This window comes from Coptis chinensis, chromosome 7 (assembly GCF_015680905.1).
Source record: "Coptis chinensis isolate HL-2020 chromosome 7, ASM1568090v1, whole genome shotgun sequence".
In the NCBI taxonomy this organism is placed as follows: domain Eukaryota; kingdom Viridiplantae; phylum Streptophyta; class Magnoliopsida; order Ranunculales; family Ranunculaceae; genus Coptis; species Coptis chinensis.
Window position 1 is genome coordinate 54239436 of NC_141462.1, and position 17749 is coordinate 54257184.

Sequence of the window (17749 nt, forward strand, 5' to 3'; positions counted from 1 at the left end):
TGTTGTCATAAACGAATCGCGCATCCCATGCATCATTAGCTGCAACTTGGCATATCGCGCTCTAAGTGTAACCTACAAAAAAATTAATAACTTTAAGAAAAATCATCACTATAAACCAAATATAATTTAAGTTTCAAAATATAAACCAAATACTAACCTCATCTAGAGTGTCAAAATTCGGGGCAAGGTTCGGAAGATACTGTTTCGACCCCCACCTACGTGGCAAACGTCCATTAGTAGGGGTCTCTATTTTATTTATTTAATCGACAGGACTAAAGCCCAATTTGCAATACCATGGATCAATGTACATGCCCATTAACTCATGTGTCTAAGGCTGAACCTTAGCCACATGGCTTGCCACTAATGTACGTTAATTTATGTCCAAATTCGTTTCTTATCAAAAAGATAATTATCAGTTGAAAGTTATATTCTATCACAATTACTCAAGCTACAAGATTACTTGAGCTACAAGGACTCTCTACTCTACCTATATAAATACCAAACTATTTTTCATAAGGAACTACATTGAAACTTGATCCCTAGATAGTAGATCTTGGGTACGTAGGCAGTCATTATCTTGGTTCAGTTTCATCTCCCCCAACATCAAATTCCTCTGTTTCTTAGTGCGTTCTTTACCATTGCTCTCGTTATGTTAAAGCAGTTTATTGCCGAAACAGATACTTTGTTCAACATGAGGTATAGGTATGGTGATATGCATTCCCTGAGATGTAACTATGTCATAGCTCCATGGGTCATCCAGATCGGAAGGAGCTGGAACAAAAGCCTTGTAAGGACCTTGAGATGAAGAGTATGGCTCAACAGGGTATGGGATACGCAAATCACTTCTAATAGTCTTATGTCCCATAAAGTCTATGTTAGCAGACAATATAGGAACCCTTGAGACGTGATCCCAGTAACTATCATAGTCACCATTCACATCTAAATATAGAGAAGCTTGTGTCCACAAGTCTCATACATTCTAAGATAGGACCTCCATTGACTGGCTCTTCCCAATGGACACATATTCTTTGGAGGAGGGTGTGGGATGAAAGGTGTCCCAACGATTTGGTGCTAACACCTATCGCCCAGGTACCACACGATGATACCTCCAAACTCAAAGACGATTCAGCACATTGTAAGATTATACGAACAACGTACGCGGTGAATCGCCTCACGTAACCAAACATCATCCATGGTATCTCCCTCCACATCATCAACATTTAATTGCATATATCGAGTATAAAACCATGGTGTCCACTGTATCGCCAATGCTAACCTAGTTTCAAGTTAGTTACAATCTAAGTGAATGTTGTGGCGTCCTTGACCACTTCTACGATCTTTAAAGTCATTCATCCATGCTCTCATCCGTGGGACGATATCACGGTCCATATTCGGTTTCAGAAGAGAAGCCATGGTAGGTACGTACTCATACCACCAATACTATCATAAAAACAAATATCAAAATTAAACTTGTACGTAATTTAAAAATTATAATACTATCATAAAGTTATAATACTAAAAATTTAAAACTTACTTGTAAAAGAGGGGTGAAGCCACCACATTGACCATCCGCAACATTAGCTGTGACTCGACACGCTTGATCCAACGCGTAAATCAAATCTCCAAACATAGCACCATCCCAATCATACTGATGCATGTATTCTAACCAATCCAAACACTCTATCCAACCTAATCTTAGTGAACTATCACCTGTGGGGAAGAAACACTGCGTTATTAAGTAAAAATAGAATGCTCTCAAATATCTCTCCCGATCTGTACCCGTCGGGCACCAATCTTCGTCACTCTCTTTCATCTTCTCCATGAACTCATTCACAAAAAAGGAGGGTTTGATACCCCCTTTAGCCCAATGCTCCGGCCTTATATTCGGCCAACACTGTTGTGCATAATCAAAAGTCGCGAACCGACCTTCTCCAAACGTAACGACCTTTCCCCTTCCTACGCTCATTCTCGTGAGCATAGTAACATCCATTGGAGTGATGCCTATCTCGCCTTGTAGAAAGTGGAAAGTGTGAGTTGTGTCCCACCACCACTAGATCAAAGCGTATATCAAACCACGATCGGCGTTTTGATAACCACATCAAAACAATGACCCAAACGAAGATTGTAAAATTTTATTTCTTATGCCTTCAAAACAATCTCCTTTGGCAACCATTATTTTCCACCAATTGTTCACGGATGCCCAATAACACCGCAATTTCATCTCTCCCCCCCCCCCTCCCTAAATATTTATTCAAAACACTTATTCATTAAATTAAAGAAAATACAAATTATGATATTAAAGAAATCAAATTTAACGATCAAATGTTTACCATATTTACACGATGAGATATATAAATTTTCGGGTTTCTAGCCAATGTAGCATGTGTTAGTGGATCGACTAGGTCTGAAAATTGAATTACTGGAAGGTTTTGCAAATTATAGACTTCATTAACGTTTTCATCCTCATCGACGTTTAGCGCTGACGTTGATGTCGACTCTTGTGTCAATCTACTAACTGATTTTCGACTGAAAAATCATTTACCCTTGTTACTCACTTTGCGTGGCACCTGCAATTCAATCAATTCTAAAATTCAACGTTTAACATTCAATTCAATTCTAAAATTCAACATTCAACAATCTAACATCAATTCAACATTCTAACATCAATTCAATTCAATTCTAAAATTCAACATTCAATTCAATTCAATATTCAATTCCAATAGTCAACGTTTAATCAAAATAACCTCAATCAAAATTAAACTAATCAAAATAACCTCACAATCAAAATAACTCACAATCAATCAAATAAACTCAATAAAATTGAATTTCAAAGTTGTAATAATTCATACCTGGTGAATGTATATCAAAATGTAAATCAGAAATTGAGGTTTGAGAGAGGAGGCTGCAAGATTGAGAGGGAAGATGCGAGAGAGAAGAGAACAATGGAGAAGAGTAAGACCGCTCATCTATATGCTGGACACATTTCATTCGATGCTTGACTTCTTGAAATCGATGCATATTTCTGCTTAACGCCCTACTTCTTGACAATGGGGACTTTCTTTGCTGAGGTGGGACCCCTCACACTACTACCGATCCGGTAGACAGATGCCAGTTATGCTGATCAAAGCTTCGTCTGATCATAATCACTGGAGAGGTCGGGTGCTTACGTACTATCAAAAGATTGGGCATAAATTTTTCTTCCAGACTAGAAAAAAACACTCAACTATAGGGTAGGGCTAAACTTTCAAATGAATTTGAGTACCCATTTGCGAAGAGAACGTTTCTGCACATTCCTCAAAAGTCAAACTAGTCTAAGTTTTCGCTGTTGTTGTAATGGAACAATGGAACATACGAACTTGAACATAGGTGCATTTTGACCAACTCTAGATGGAGGCAAATAATAGTCGCAAATTTGGAGTAGGACCTACCACCCACAACACTCCTAATGTGTCGCCCCAAGTTGAAAAAAAAAACCCCACGCGACATTCCCACTATAGGGTAGAAAAAAAACCCCCACTGTCGCGACATTGTCACTGCCGCACCGCATCCGCATTCGAAACTACAAATTTGCCTCCACGGATGCGGCTAGACAATTGATGCCTCCACATTTGCCTCCACCTAGGGATGGTTTTTGGTGAAATTCTAAATGGTGGAGGTAAATATACAGTTGATGCCTCCACCTAGATATGCTCTTAGCTTACATTCCTGTAACTTTGTGGTACCAATTTTAAAAGTGTAATTTTCCTGCTTTCATTTCTTTTGATTGTGTTTAACTCGATCAACAATAATTCGGCACATGCACTAACTAGTTTGTACGATGACTGAGTGAAAGATAATTCTCATTAGCAGTTTCGAAACACAACAACAACAACAATAAATAACAACAACAACAACAACAACAACAACAACAAAAGTATAATATGAACTGAAAACTTAAAACACAATACATTATTACAATATCAGATTATTAAACAAAGAAAACAGTAGAGGGATAACCAAGTGACTTGTATGTGTCGACTTCAATCTTGAACTTCACTGCACTTTAGTTTAATCTTTAGCCGAACCCCCGTTACACCTACAAACACAAATAGCATGTCATAAATGTCATCACAAAATCGAAAATAAGCACGTCTCCAAGTCTTTTTGAGTAGCAAGACAACACAAACACCCCAATTTTCCACCACGAATCCTGACACAATCCCAATATAAAACCAATTTATCTTCAGATCATCTCCTTCTGGTTGTCCTTTGTGATCATTATGAGATGGACCGTGAGATTGTTCGTCATGAAAGCAGTTCTTTTGAAGTGGAAGTCCACAAAGTTTTGAATTCTCTATGTAAGAAGAATTATTAAAGGTTTGGAGCTGGCTCCCCATTGGTATTGGTCCTGACAAGTTGTTGAATGACAAGTCAAGGATGACAAGAGTTGATATTGCCGAAATGCTTGGTGGAATTGAACCTGAAAGATTATATGAGGAGAAATCAAGTGATTCCAACCTTTTCATCTGACCAATATTCTCTGGCATCTTTCCTGTCAAATGATTTCTTGATAGATTCAAACCAATCAATCCTGTAAGGAGCGTGAGTTCTTCTAGAATCTAGCTGACAAAATTATTGCCATAGAGATCTAAGTTAAAGGGAAGTTTGTCTACATCTCTTATACGATACTCAAGATCTCTTCCTTTGATCACTTGCATAATTTTATATGTATACACACTGATGGAAATACTACCGTTGAAAACCAGCATACCATTCAAATTGCCAAAGCAAGTAGGTATGGTCCTAGATAGATTATTACGTGAGACATCCAATATGTATAGGTTAGCCATATCACACACTTTTGGAGGAATAGTTGACTTTGCCTCTTTCTGTGTGTGAGATGAGATGGTATATGGATGGTATAGGTAGATGATGTAGATGGATGATGGTTGTTGAACAAAATAAAAGCGTATCAAAACCTAATTATCCCTCAATAAGTAAAGGATGAGTAGGGTATCGTTCCACTTTTAAGTGTATGTTTATGAAGGGCAAGATTGGAAAGGGGGTTTGAGGGATTAAAAACTATGATTATAGATATTATAGATTCTTAAACTAAACTAAACTAAACTATTGAGAATTTATAAGAAAGGGAATTCAAGAGATTAGAATCCACCAATACTTTTGATCTATGACCTTCTACTTCATGGTTGTTCTTACAAATAGACTACAATTAAGCAATCGAGCGAGTATCGATGCCCTCTTGGACAAAACATCGTTAACAAATAACTCTACTTAAGGTTGTTCCTATGTTCATGTTACTAGTATCTTCTTTCCATTTATGTGAGCTTGGGTAGCTATTCAATGAATCACCATCTAAGGCAAACACAAGGAATACTTCCCTTACTCTAAAACACTACATAACTAGAAGAAAAGTAGAGAATAATAGTATAATATTCAATTACAATAAATAAAACCCTATTCTAGCATTATATTCAATTGCAATAAATAAAAGCATGTTACTAGCAAATATTTAATTGCAATAAATAAAACCCTAAACTAGCATGATATTTGATTGCAATAAATAAAAACCTTAATCTATACTTCCATCCCTGGTCGGGCAATGAAACTAATAACTAGAAATATAAAGAACTAACCTGATTGAAGAACACCATGAACCAGAAGAATCATTAAACCTTAAGCACCGGCTTTATCTTCTCCTTTGAAGGAGAAGATTAGCCTTCCATAAAGAAGGAAGAATACGAAGAACGAGAAGAAGAAGAGTCGAAGAACATAAGACTAGAAAGACTAATTTATTAAGACTCAGCTAGTTAAAACCGATCTTTTATTATTAATCTCTCTCTACCTCAAGTTCTAGAGACAAGAGTATAAGTGAATTGGCAAATTACATGAGGTACTTAGGTCCTCTATTTATAGAGGTTACAATGAGCTCTAGAAGTATTCCAAACCGTCATTTGTTTCCTAAAACAAATAGACTTCTTTCAGAGTCCAACTTCGTCTCCAAAACTGAGAAGAAATTGGCTACCGTGTCAATCCATGCGTCTGGACACACTATTCATGCGTCTTAGACGCGATCAATGCGTCTAGACGCTCGATCCATGCGTCCCAGACGCGTAAGCCTATTTTGTCTCTTCTACTCTATTCTTCTATCCTCTTTTGCGGGTTTTGGTCCAAGCAACGAATCATTTGGCCTTGGGCTTCCAAATAGGCTTTAAAATAGGTCCAAGTCGCATCTTTAATAGCTCCAATTCCTTGGCCTTCTCCATGATTGTCCACGGGCTTCCCATGTGATCCTTAATGCTCCGAATTGCTCCGTTTTACCCTTTTTTCTCTAATATTCCACAAAACTCACTTTTTCTCATGTAGAATCATAAAACATAACTTACAAACACTATTAGTCCACTAAGATGGCTAAACAAGAGACATAATCGAGGATTAAATTGCACTTTTTGAGCACTTATCACAACTCCCAACTAGCCTTTTGCTAGTCTCTTAGCAAATAAGATAAAAAAATAGATAAGTGATCAAAATCACATCCTAATAACAAAAATAAAATTCTAACTCACTTTCGTAGGCATCGCGTTTGCATTTACCATATGCAACAAGGCTTTAAACCTTTAAGTTCCCCAAAAAGGAAGAGTTATAGTCTCGTGAGGGTTTTTAGGTGATATACCCACAAAATCAATCAATAGCATGTTCAAGAATGATAGTATTTTTCAAAGAGAGAAATTCTTTATCCACTTAGTGCTTACTCCAACTGACAGTCTCCATTGCTAACTACATTGCTGCAAAGACTCATAGATTATGATGGGAGATAGTAAAAATTGACAAAATTCTCAATCAAGGCTTATGTGTGTACTCAGTCATTCTCCTATACTCTCTTATCCAAGAAACAGAATCCCTAGTTTACCTTTAGACAGATAATCTCGACTTTCAATCCTCACCGGTCATACTCTTAGAAAATAATCTCTCAGAAGATGGTCTACTATTTTACCTCATGTATGTAGGGAAAAGAATAATGAATACGAGCATCCCACATACTACCTTGAAAAACGGACTTCTAGATGAAATTAGTCTCATGGAAAGAATGTCAATCACATATGAAGTGTCGGGTCCTTCACTTTAGCATCCTCTCACCTATTCTAGACTTCATACCATACTATAATGATAAGTCATGGGTTGTAACTTGGCTTGGGTATTGGTTTATGAAGGAAAGGTAAAAATGATTCAAATGTTATTTCTGAAAAACACTAAGAGTTTTGCTTCATTATTTGGAAGATTTCTTCAAATTCTGTATTGCAGAGAAAATTCTTCCTTTGTCTTAGCTTTTCCATCCATTCTGTTCAACTTTTTTTTTTAGCTCAGTGGTATATCCTTGATTAGTACTGGATATGCTTGTTTTCCACTAGCTTCTTTCACTTAGAACAGAATAATGTTCTTCATTGTATCTCTCTGGTATTTCCTTGTAATATTCCTTTTGTGCTATTTCTTCCTCTTTGTGCCCCTTGTATTCTCAAAAACATATGGGTATGGCTGATAAAGATTTTGGCTATACTCCTTGTCTGGAGTTGGGTAAAGGGTAAAGGGTTTTATGAAAGAAAATGGCTTATTGTAAGGCTCAAAAGGGTTTAACATGATGGTCCTACTAGGTGGGATAAAGGCTGAATGGGTTCACTACTTGACTTATCAGTATGATACTCTATTTCGAATAGACTACAAGACCTAATGGCTATCTCCCCAGTTGATGTCACTTTGTGATTAACTAAATCAACAAATAATGAGACTATATTACAACGACATAAAGAACTGAAAGATGTTGAGTCACTAAGACTCGGATTTTTTTGTAAGAACTCTCCAAAGAATGGGTATAAAGCTTAAGTCTCACGGGCTAAGTCTAAAAATTCTACTTCTAGTTTACTAGGGGTTTAAATCTCTCTTCTAGCAAAAGTATACAAAACTAACCAAGTACTATGGTGGTGCCTTGATAAAGAATTCTATCAACAACAAGAACTATGTCCAAGCATAATAAATAGTCTAAGCGGTAATGAAATCAATAATATCAACTATCATCAGTATAGAATCTATATCCCAGACTCATCATTAAAATTCATTTTTCTCATGCTATTGATATAGAAACAAAAATATTTTTGTTTTTGAAAACTAATTTTCGAAATTCATTTCTTAAGTACACCCTCCCCCAACTTAACATATGCATTGTCCTCAATGTATAGAAATTAAGTAAATAAAATGAATGAGAAAAACGGAAGATGTTACCATTGATGCCGAATATCAAAATTAATCCCAAAAATAAGAACATTTCCTTTTACCAAGATTTTTTTTTTGTTAGGTCTTTTTAAGTCAGATCCCTAAGACTACATGCATTATCAATTTGGAGTGAGGAGATCAGATTTTCTTACCCAAATCTGATGAATGTTTGGAGGATGAGGAGGTCTCACCTTGTAGGTTGTCAAAAATACTCCTTGATATGCCGGAAAGATTATTGGTGAAGTTGCTTCTCTACCTTGAACTATTTTAGGTCTGATGATTGTGTGATAGTCCTTGTGGTTTCTCTGTGTAGAAGATTGACGAAAATCTTTCTTTCTAACAGGACAATAATATCTGATGTGTCTTTTACCACCACAGTAATGATAATAGATATCTGGCTGACTGCGCTCAAGATGGGCGGTAGACTGGTTCACATACTTCTCTCGTTCAGACAATGATGGTGTAGAAGAGGCTTCAACAGTGCAATGCTTCTTATCAATATGGTCCACTTTCTGCTTCAGAAGACTCATTTCAGTTTCTAGATAGTGTTGTTTTTCCAAAACTTCTTTAAGCTGATTCTCTAGTAACTGATTTTTCTGGGCAGAAGTTTGTTGTTCATCCTAAAATGTATAGTTAATCTTCTCAAGGTATGATACTCTCTCTGCCAATTTTCCATTCTGCTCACTTAAATTCTGAATTTTCTGTAGAGATTCTAAGAACATGGCTAGCAACGCCTCTATGGTGGGGTTCTCAGGTTCATCACAGTTTTCTGTAGATTGAGCACTCTCAATTATATCTTCGAATGGGAAGGATTCTTGTAGCATGCTATCAAGGAAGTACAGCTCTCCACCTTCAGCGTCATCACAATCCTTATGCAACAGGTGAAAGATATTTATGTCCATGGACATCTTACCAAAGTTGATCTTCATTTCACCGCTGTGATAATTTATCAAAGCTTTTGCGGTAGCGAGGAAAGGTCGGCCTAGAATAATTGGAATTTTATCAAAGGCCTCCTGGGTGTCTATCACAATGAAATCCACTGGATAGTAGAAATCGGCTACTTGAACAAGAACATCCTCAACTATGTCTCTGGGAATCTTGGTAGAGCGGTCAGCTAACTTCAATTTGACTTATGTAGGATTTAGGTTTTCTAGTCCCAATGCTTGGTACACATGATATGGCAAAAGATTAACACTAGCACCAAGGTCTAAAAAAGCATTACCCATGAATTTTTCTCCTATCTTGCATGATATTGTAGGACTTCCTGGATCTTTAAGCTTGACCGAGCTTGTCGATGGATAATAGATGTTGTTTGTCCGGCTAGAAACGCTCGCTTTGGAACATGAGTACTTCTCTTTATGTTGAATGCATCCTTCAAGAATTTGGCATATGATGGCAACTGCTTGATCGCTTTGAGAAAGGGGATATTGATGTTATCTTTCTCAAATGCCTCCTTCATCTCTAAAAATTGATTGTCTTTTTTGCTTTGAGCAAAAAACATAGGAAAAAGTGCCTTTGGTACAAACACATCAGCATGTGTTTGCTCTTCTTTCTCTTTGGCATTCTTGCATATCTTGTCTTGGTCATCTTGACAAATGGGAGTGGAAAAGATTTCCCCCACTTCCTTTTGAACTTCATTTGAAATCTTGACCGATTGCTCTGTAGCAATGTCATCATGAGAAGGTAAGTCAACCTTGTTGTCTATCTTCAATCCTGATCTGAGAGTAGTAACTGAGCTAACATGATCATGGAGGTGATCAGTACTAGAAGTTATCCCAATATGGCATACATCTTCACTCCTCGATATCGGTTCCAATAAGCTAGGTTGAGTGGCTTGTGTCTTTACAGACAAAGCAGTAGTGAGTTGGTCGATCTTAGCCTCTAGAGACTCCATTCTAGAACATTGACTTGCTTGAGATTGCTGGAGATTAAGCTGAGACTGTGCAAGAAGCTCTAGAACACTTTCAAACTTCTGATTTTTCTGTGATAGCAAAGTAATTACATTATCCAGGTTGGCAGGTGCGGCATAATTTCTCCTAGGATCAGGCACTAACTCTCCACTTGTATTGGAATTTTGTTGAGAGTATAATTGTTGTTGAGGGACCAACTGTGAGGCTTGACTTGTCTATAGAATATAACTTTGATCTTGAGAACCTGGGGATCCAGCGTTCTGTCTCCAATAATTACCTTGAAAGTTATTACCACCTTGGTTAGGCCTCTGAAATGAGTTCACATTGTACTCTCCAACTGATGCATGTTGATAGTAACCAGGACATTCTAGAGTTGCATGGGAAGTGTCTGAACAGACTTTGCAGTATTGGCTAGCTTGCATGATTGGGAGAGATCTAGCTTGAGACTTGTTGATCTTGGAGGGATTCATAGAGAACTGGTTAAAATTCTTACTCAGAGTTTCAATGCTGGTGGCCAGGATGGCCAATGTAGACTTCAGTTCTTGATCTGATTGTTCATGTGCTTGGTAACCAAATTGCTTTGGCTCCCCCTCCATGCCAGTGACATTCTCGTTGCTAGTAGTCCATTGTTGTGTTTCTTCAACTAAATTCTCGAGAAAGTTGTAAGGTTCCTCTCTATCCATTGATGTAAACTTGCCTTTGAGCATTGACTGTATCATCTCCTTGTTCATAGTAGAAAGTCCTCGAAAGAAAAAATGAGCCAGTGTGCTCTTATCATAACCATGATGTGGACATGAGACTAGCAGATTATTGAATTTCTCCCAGCTTTGATGATATTCTTCAGTCACCTTCCCTTTGAAATTGCTTCGATGGCTTGTTGCGATGGCATCATCTTACGGGGTGGGTAGAACTTGTTCATAAACTTTGTTCTCAACTTCTCCCATTTGTCTATTGAATTGATCGGCTGTGCAGTTAACCATTCGGAGGCTTTACCTTCGAGTGAGAGTGGAAAAAGAATCAACTTGATACTCTCATCTTTGATATTCTGGTTCTTGAAAGTTCTGAGGACTGATAGAAATCTGTTCATGTGAACATATGGCTGAACATTGTCTGAACCATTGAACTTTGGAAGCATAGAGATTCTTACGATCTTTGTAAGTTCAAACTAGTTAGATTCTGTCTCTGGAAAAACAATACTGTTGGGTGGGTCTCCAATGATTGGCGAATAGAAATCACTCAGCTTCTTCCTCTGTTGTGCTTGCATAGTTGGGATAGCTTCAGGATTATTCGGTTTCGTAACACCTCCATTATTGCGTTCGGTCATTGTATCAATCTTGTCTAGTATTCTTGCTATGCGAAGATGATGAAAAACTATTCTACTACGCTTGACTGCAATTAAACTAATATGCAACTATTCTAAATTATACTAATATGCAAAACTACTTTCCTTTAACTGAGTTGGGCTTTGCAGCTAGTATCTTACCCGTTGTCTAAAGCTGTCTTTTCTAGGGTTATGGTGAATCACTTGGATTGCTTAAGTACCACGGCCCACATACGATAGTCCATTTATTAAGATTCAGACAAGAAACACTAGAGTTTGTTGTTTCGCTGTGTTGGCTTACAACTTCAATTGTTGAAAAGGTCCTAAATGTAATTATACTAGAAAGCAATAAAACTAAACTACGATGCAACTATACTAAGAAGCAATAAAAAGAATGAAGATTCGACTAACCTTGATGGTAGATCTTGTCTTCGAGATGTCCTTCAAGCTTCTTTCTTTCTTAAAAGGATGGATGATGCGGCTAAAATTACCTCAATATCCAAAGTTCTAATCTTGAAAGAAAACGTTAAACATAAACAACTTAAAACGATAGCGGCGCCATTTGACAAGCTTCTTAGGGCTACAATTAATTATTTCCCCGGAAGTGGCGCCATTTGACCTTAGGCTTCCAAATAGGCTTTAAAATAGGTCCAAGTCGCATCTTTAATAGCTCCAATTCCTTGGCCTTCTCCATGATTGTCCACGAGCTTCCCATGTGATCCTTAATGCTCGAAGAATTCTCCGCTTTTACCTTTTTTCTCTAATATTCCACAAAACTCACTTTTTCTCCTGTAGAATTATAAAACATAACTTACAAACACTATTAGTCCACTAAGATGGCTAAACAAGAGGCGTAATCGAGGGTTAAATTGCACTTTTTGAGCACTTATCAATAGTACCATTGAACCTTTTTTATCTTAAACTTAGAATTTTCAGAGCAACTAGGTCTTTTCCAATCCACGAAGGAATCTCCCCTGAAAGTGCATTCTCACCAAGGTCAAGAATGTTCAATATTAGGCAATTTCGTAAGGCTGAAAGAAACTCTCCGTGAAAATTGTTGTTGTTCAAGTGCAATGTGATATTCATCTTTTTGCTATGTTAGAGATTTGAATCTCTTCCTTGGCCAAAATGCGAAACAAATATTTCCTTACTCACGATCTTCGTGTTCATATAATTTGGAGTAGAGATTCAAACCAACCTAAATTCTAGGACCACTTACGACTTGGTTTTACTCTTTTAGGAAACTAGTGAGTAAGTTTAACTATGATTGTATAAATACTAAATACTTGGTTTCTTTACTACACAAAAATTTAAAACATTAAGTTACGTAAACATGCAACCAAGACAAGATAAAATTTTAATAAAATGAAAGTGGAGAGTTAATTTGCCTCATGTGAAGATAACTTTTGTTATTTGATTTTAGTAAGTGCATTTTAATCTTCCTAGAACTCATAGATCATAATAAAAGACAACTTGATCCCTAACATATATGACTCATCTCTAAGCTCATACATACTAACATGTAGAACCAAAGCAATGACTTATCTCTAAGCTCATCACTTTGATCCCTAACTAGACTCTACACCAACTATCATTTTGGGATAGGATGTAGGTCTAGTTGTTCTTCTTATAATGCTTACTAAACCAAATAACAAAGATTTTCCCTCACATGAGTATTATTAACTCCCCACAAAGGGAAGGTTTAGCTCATGATCCTTGGGCTAAAAAAATGAGAAGTACAATTTATAATTCTAAAAGAAGAGAGAACTAAAAGAAGAAGAAAATATATAGATGAACTCACTTGCATTTAGATTTTGTTTTTAACTAGAAGAACACAAGGTTACCTCCATTAAAACTATTACAAGCTTTCTACCAAAACTAAAAACTATCTAAAACTAAGGAACTAAAATAATACAAGGTAAAGGAAAAGAAGTGAAGGGAGTAAATGGATTGTCCCCTTGTTTTGTTTTCTTCTCCATTTGAGAGAAATCTCATTTCCTCCCACATGAAACACCAAACCACATTTACTTCATTTTTATCCACCACATTAAAACAAAGTGACACCTTGCCTTTTTTTCACTATTAACACCTAATCTAATTAATTACATTCAAGATGTCAACTTTGCACCAATAATTTGGCATTTTTGTCTTGACATGCTCCATGATTGATGACTCGTCAAATCTTGTAGGCCCGCATAATGGGCCCATGTGCAGTCCAGTGGCGGTCCGGTCTTTTGGCAATTTTACAACTTCCCTTTATCGTAGAGTTCATCGCCTACGATTATCAAGCAAGAGCTCACTTGTTGCATTCGGAGCCCTGGTTCAAGAGATAAGAGCTTCGGAAGTTTGATGTTTCTGTGCGGATTTGTTAGGCTTTATATGGCTGATTTGGAAGAATTCATATATACGTCGTTCCCTGTGCTTTAACGCAGGTTTAACCAATATTTTCATGTTTACTGCGAATACCTGCAAAAGTACGAAAATATATTTATTTCATGATTATTAAACACATAATTAACCAAATTTATATGTCTCAATGGGGTTTCATATTACAGTTTTGGGTGCTTATCACAATGCTCATAGCTGGTTCTGAGGCTGACCAATTGAAATAGGAATAGTTCCTGATAGAGTGTTGAATGCTAAATTTAGAAAAACCAGATTTTGCATTTTACACAATGAGACGGGGATGCTTCCAGTCAAGGAATTATTGGAAAGATTGAGCAACTCAACAAAAAGGATCATATGGCCAATAGTTTTGGGAATAGGTCCTGAGATTTTGTTGTTTGAAAGGTCCAAAAAAGTTACATTGCGAGGTAAAGGAGACACCTTTCCATATATCTGGTTGTCAGAGAGATCTAAAGTTTCTAGGGGGGAAAGGTTTCCAAACCAATTTGATAATGAATCTGAAAGGCTTGAATTCTGCATATATAATGTCTTGAGTGTTGTTTGTGTTCGGAGCCACTCTGGAAATTGAGGTCCTACTTCACAAGAACTCAGATAAATATAATCGAGTTGAAAGGGAGGTATCCAGTTAGACCTTATTTTCAAGAGAGAGAGTTCTTGCTCAAGTCTAGAATTTTTAATTTCGAGACTTTGGCTAAGTGCACCTCAGACACAACAACTGTCAACAAATTGTTACGGAGATCTAGACCTGTCAAGTTTGATAGACTTCTAAAAGAGGCCGAAATCTGGCCACTCAGTCTATTGTTACGAAGATGTAGACGTGCCAAGTTTGATAGTCTTCCAAAAGAGGCCAGAATCTGGCCACTCAATCTATTGTAGCTGAGATCCAATTCCTTCAACCTTGGTGATGCTCCAAAAGATGTAGGAATTGGACCATCAAAAGAATTCAAAGAAAGATCAAGGATTTCTAGATTCTTTAGCGGGTATAACCAATTAGGCAAATGACCACTGAAATTATTAAACCTCAGGTTTAGAGTTTTTAGACTGTATCCGATGGATGGGGACAAAGAGTTTTCAAAATCTCCAACCTTTCCTTGAAAACGGTTATAGGACAAGTCTAATGTTTCAAGGTGGTATAGTTTTTTAAGTTCATTTAGAATTGGGACATCAAAACTTAAGTCGTTCCCTACGAGATAAAGGTACATAAGTGAAGTCATATTTAGAAGAGCTTGTGGAATTGAACCTTCTAATTTATTTCCCCTAAGGTCAAGGTTCACAAGAGATAATGAAAGATTCGCATGAGAAAGAAACAAAGGAAACTCATCTAATCCACAATTTGATAAGACTGGACTGGATAAAGAAGGAAGAGAACTAGGAAGTGAACCGGATGGCATACTAGAAAGATTTAGACCACTGAGGTCAAGATGTTGCAAAGTAAACAGATCGGAAACCTAATGGAGGCTGTCTAAAATGGTGTTATAATTACCAGCTATATCTAGAGAATGTGGAACAATTACTCCAAACTGGGCAGAAGAGAGGTTCAAATATTTTAATTTCTTAAACGATCCAAAATACTTTGGGATTTTGATTCCTGTTAAATTATTCCAACTCAAGTCCAAGTAATTCAAATGTTCCAACTCAAGAAGTGAAGAATTTAACTCAATCACTTTAAGGCTTCTCTTGTAATAATCAAAGAATGGGATTGGGTTTCGGAGATCAAGCTTGACTACATTCCCAGTTTTATTGTTGCATCCCACTCCTTGCCATTGCATATTTGACGGATTAGCTATCACCCCTTGAAATCAAGAAGTGCTTGTCTTTCATTCTCGTGACAATGCAAACTCAAGCCATAAATATTCCAAGTAAACATGGCTGTTTCCATGAACAATAGGACCATAAACGCGAATATAATGGTTTTTTGCAACACCATATTGCAGGTAATAATAAGAACTTTTATTGGAGGAAAGCTAATTTTCTAAGGCTTCATGGATTGTTTAGTGGTGTCTCCAAAACTCTTCCTATATCTTCTATCTAACAAAACAAAATGGTGTGGGGCCCAAAGGGCCCTATCCGATGGCTTAAAATCTTTTTCAACAAAATATGACATGGCGAATCCAAGTGATTTAGGGGCTTGTGCAATTTTGTTAAGTCACTCATCAGTATCCATCGGATCTATCCAGAAAGTCAACAATTATGGTTGGGCTTAAACACTGGGCTAGCCCATATACTGTTGGGCCTCCAAATTTGACATGGTGGGCTTATGGATAATGGGAAATTGGGCTAGCCTTGATTGAGTTTTCTGGCACCGAAGGCGCGACGAGTTGTTCAGTGTCGTACGGCACGGGCAAACCCTAGTATAGCCATAAAGAGAAGTGAAGATTTGGCTTACTTAGCAAGTGGGGATAGTGCGTATAGAATGGGGGATAGAAGTCTAGAATTGGAGACGATTTGTATACCTAGAGAAATGAAGACTTCATTTGGAGGTCAAGTCAGTTAATACTATATATGGAATATCAAGAGCCAAAGAAAAAAATCCATTAAAGTTAATACTATAGGGAATATTAGGAGCCAAAGACAAACTCTACGTCGCAAAAAAAGCAATTAAGTTGAATTAAAAATAGGAAAATCAGATTAGTCGGATCTCTAACTTAAAAGACAAGGTGAATATATACATTTGTAAGAAAAGAAAAATAAAAGTAAAAATTGCCTTTTCTATGTTTAGAAGAGCCTATATTCTCAGGACCACTATAAAAATTCTCCAGAGTTGCGCTCCAAACATAAAAAAAAATATTTGATTTGGATTATCGATTAGGAACTAACTAGCATTGTAGGATAACTTGTTTGTTTTAACAATTGAATATGCATGGCTATTGTCCAAATTTTTGTTTCACTTCTTTTGCTTTTCATTATGTTGTCTAACTATGTGGAGGGTGATAGTGTGAGACGTATTATAGTATGTGAAGCTGATGTATTTAAAGAATTGAGCATGGATATGAAAATGTTGGCATTTTGTGATAAGGCTCTACTCTTCAGACAACATGCTAAGGATTTGGTGGATCGAATGTCATTGGAGGAGAAGGTTGCATAGCTTGGCGATAAAGCAGCAGGGGTGGAACAGCTTAATCTTCCTGCATATGAGTGGTGGTCTGAAGCTCTGCATAGAATGCCAGGCATTGGTCCTGGCACACATTTTGACGGCATTACTCGCTCTGCCACAAGTTTTCCTCCTGTTATTCTTACTACAGCTGCCTTCAATGAAATTTTTTGGAAAGCAATTGGTGTGGTATATATCTAATCTAACTATTATGATACATTCCCTTTCATGAGGAAAAAGCGGCTATGCTAAGGCCTATTCCCCTGCTATTTCAACTTATTTCTATAGCGATTGGGCACAAGTTCTCAAGTTAATTCAACTTCTTATATCAAACTCACTCTCAAACCTAGCAAACAAACTTTCTTAAAACTCTCAAACCTAGCAGCCGAGTTAGATTTTGAAAGCTATCAGCATTCAAAAAAACAATTTATCAGCCACCATCTTATTCATGTAAGTTTTTCTTTAACACATTGTCAAGCTAGGTAATAGGGAATACACTTTGGTAATTGGAAATACACTCACGTTTATTTACAAGAGCTACCTTTGTTCTAATTAAATCAGATTCTGAAAGCTTCATGTGTATTAAGATCTGCTACAAGTTTGATACATCTGCAGGAGCCTGTTCAGTCTCCTTCAATCTCTCATTTGTAATAACTTTTAGATTTTTCAGCACCTATTCCCAACATGAACTGCAGATTAAGATTCTTTAGCTTGTTGCACCCATTCCTAATGACACACATGCTCCTGCAGATGTATGAA

General features: G+C 37.0%; 1 protein-coding gene across 1 annotated transcript; it reads right to left on the bottom strand.

The window, feature by feature from the left end:
- Nucleotides 1-4019: 4019 nt before the first annotated feature.
- Nucleotides 4020-15668, bottom strand: LOC147487971 (receptor-like protein EIX2). Its single transcript, XM_086574220.1, has 6 exons — nt 15383-15668; nt 14558-15082; nt 14094-14471; nt 12417-12524; nt 4718-4728; nt 4020-4598 (listed from the first exon to the last, which is right to left on the bottom strand). The coding sequence occupies exons 1-6, from the start codon at nt 15666-15668 to the stop codon at nt 4020-4022; spliced, it is 1887 nt and encodes a 628-aa protein (XP_086430346.1).
- Between the last annotated feature and the right edge of the window lie 2081 nt (nt 15669-17749).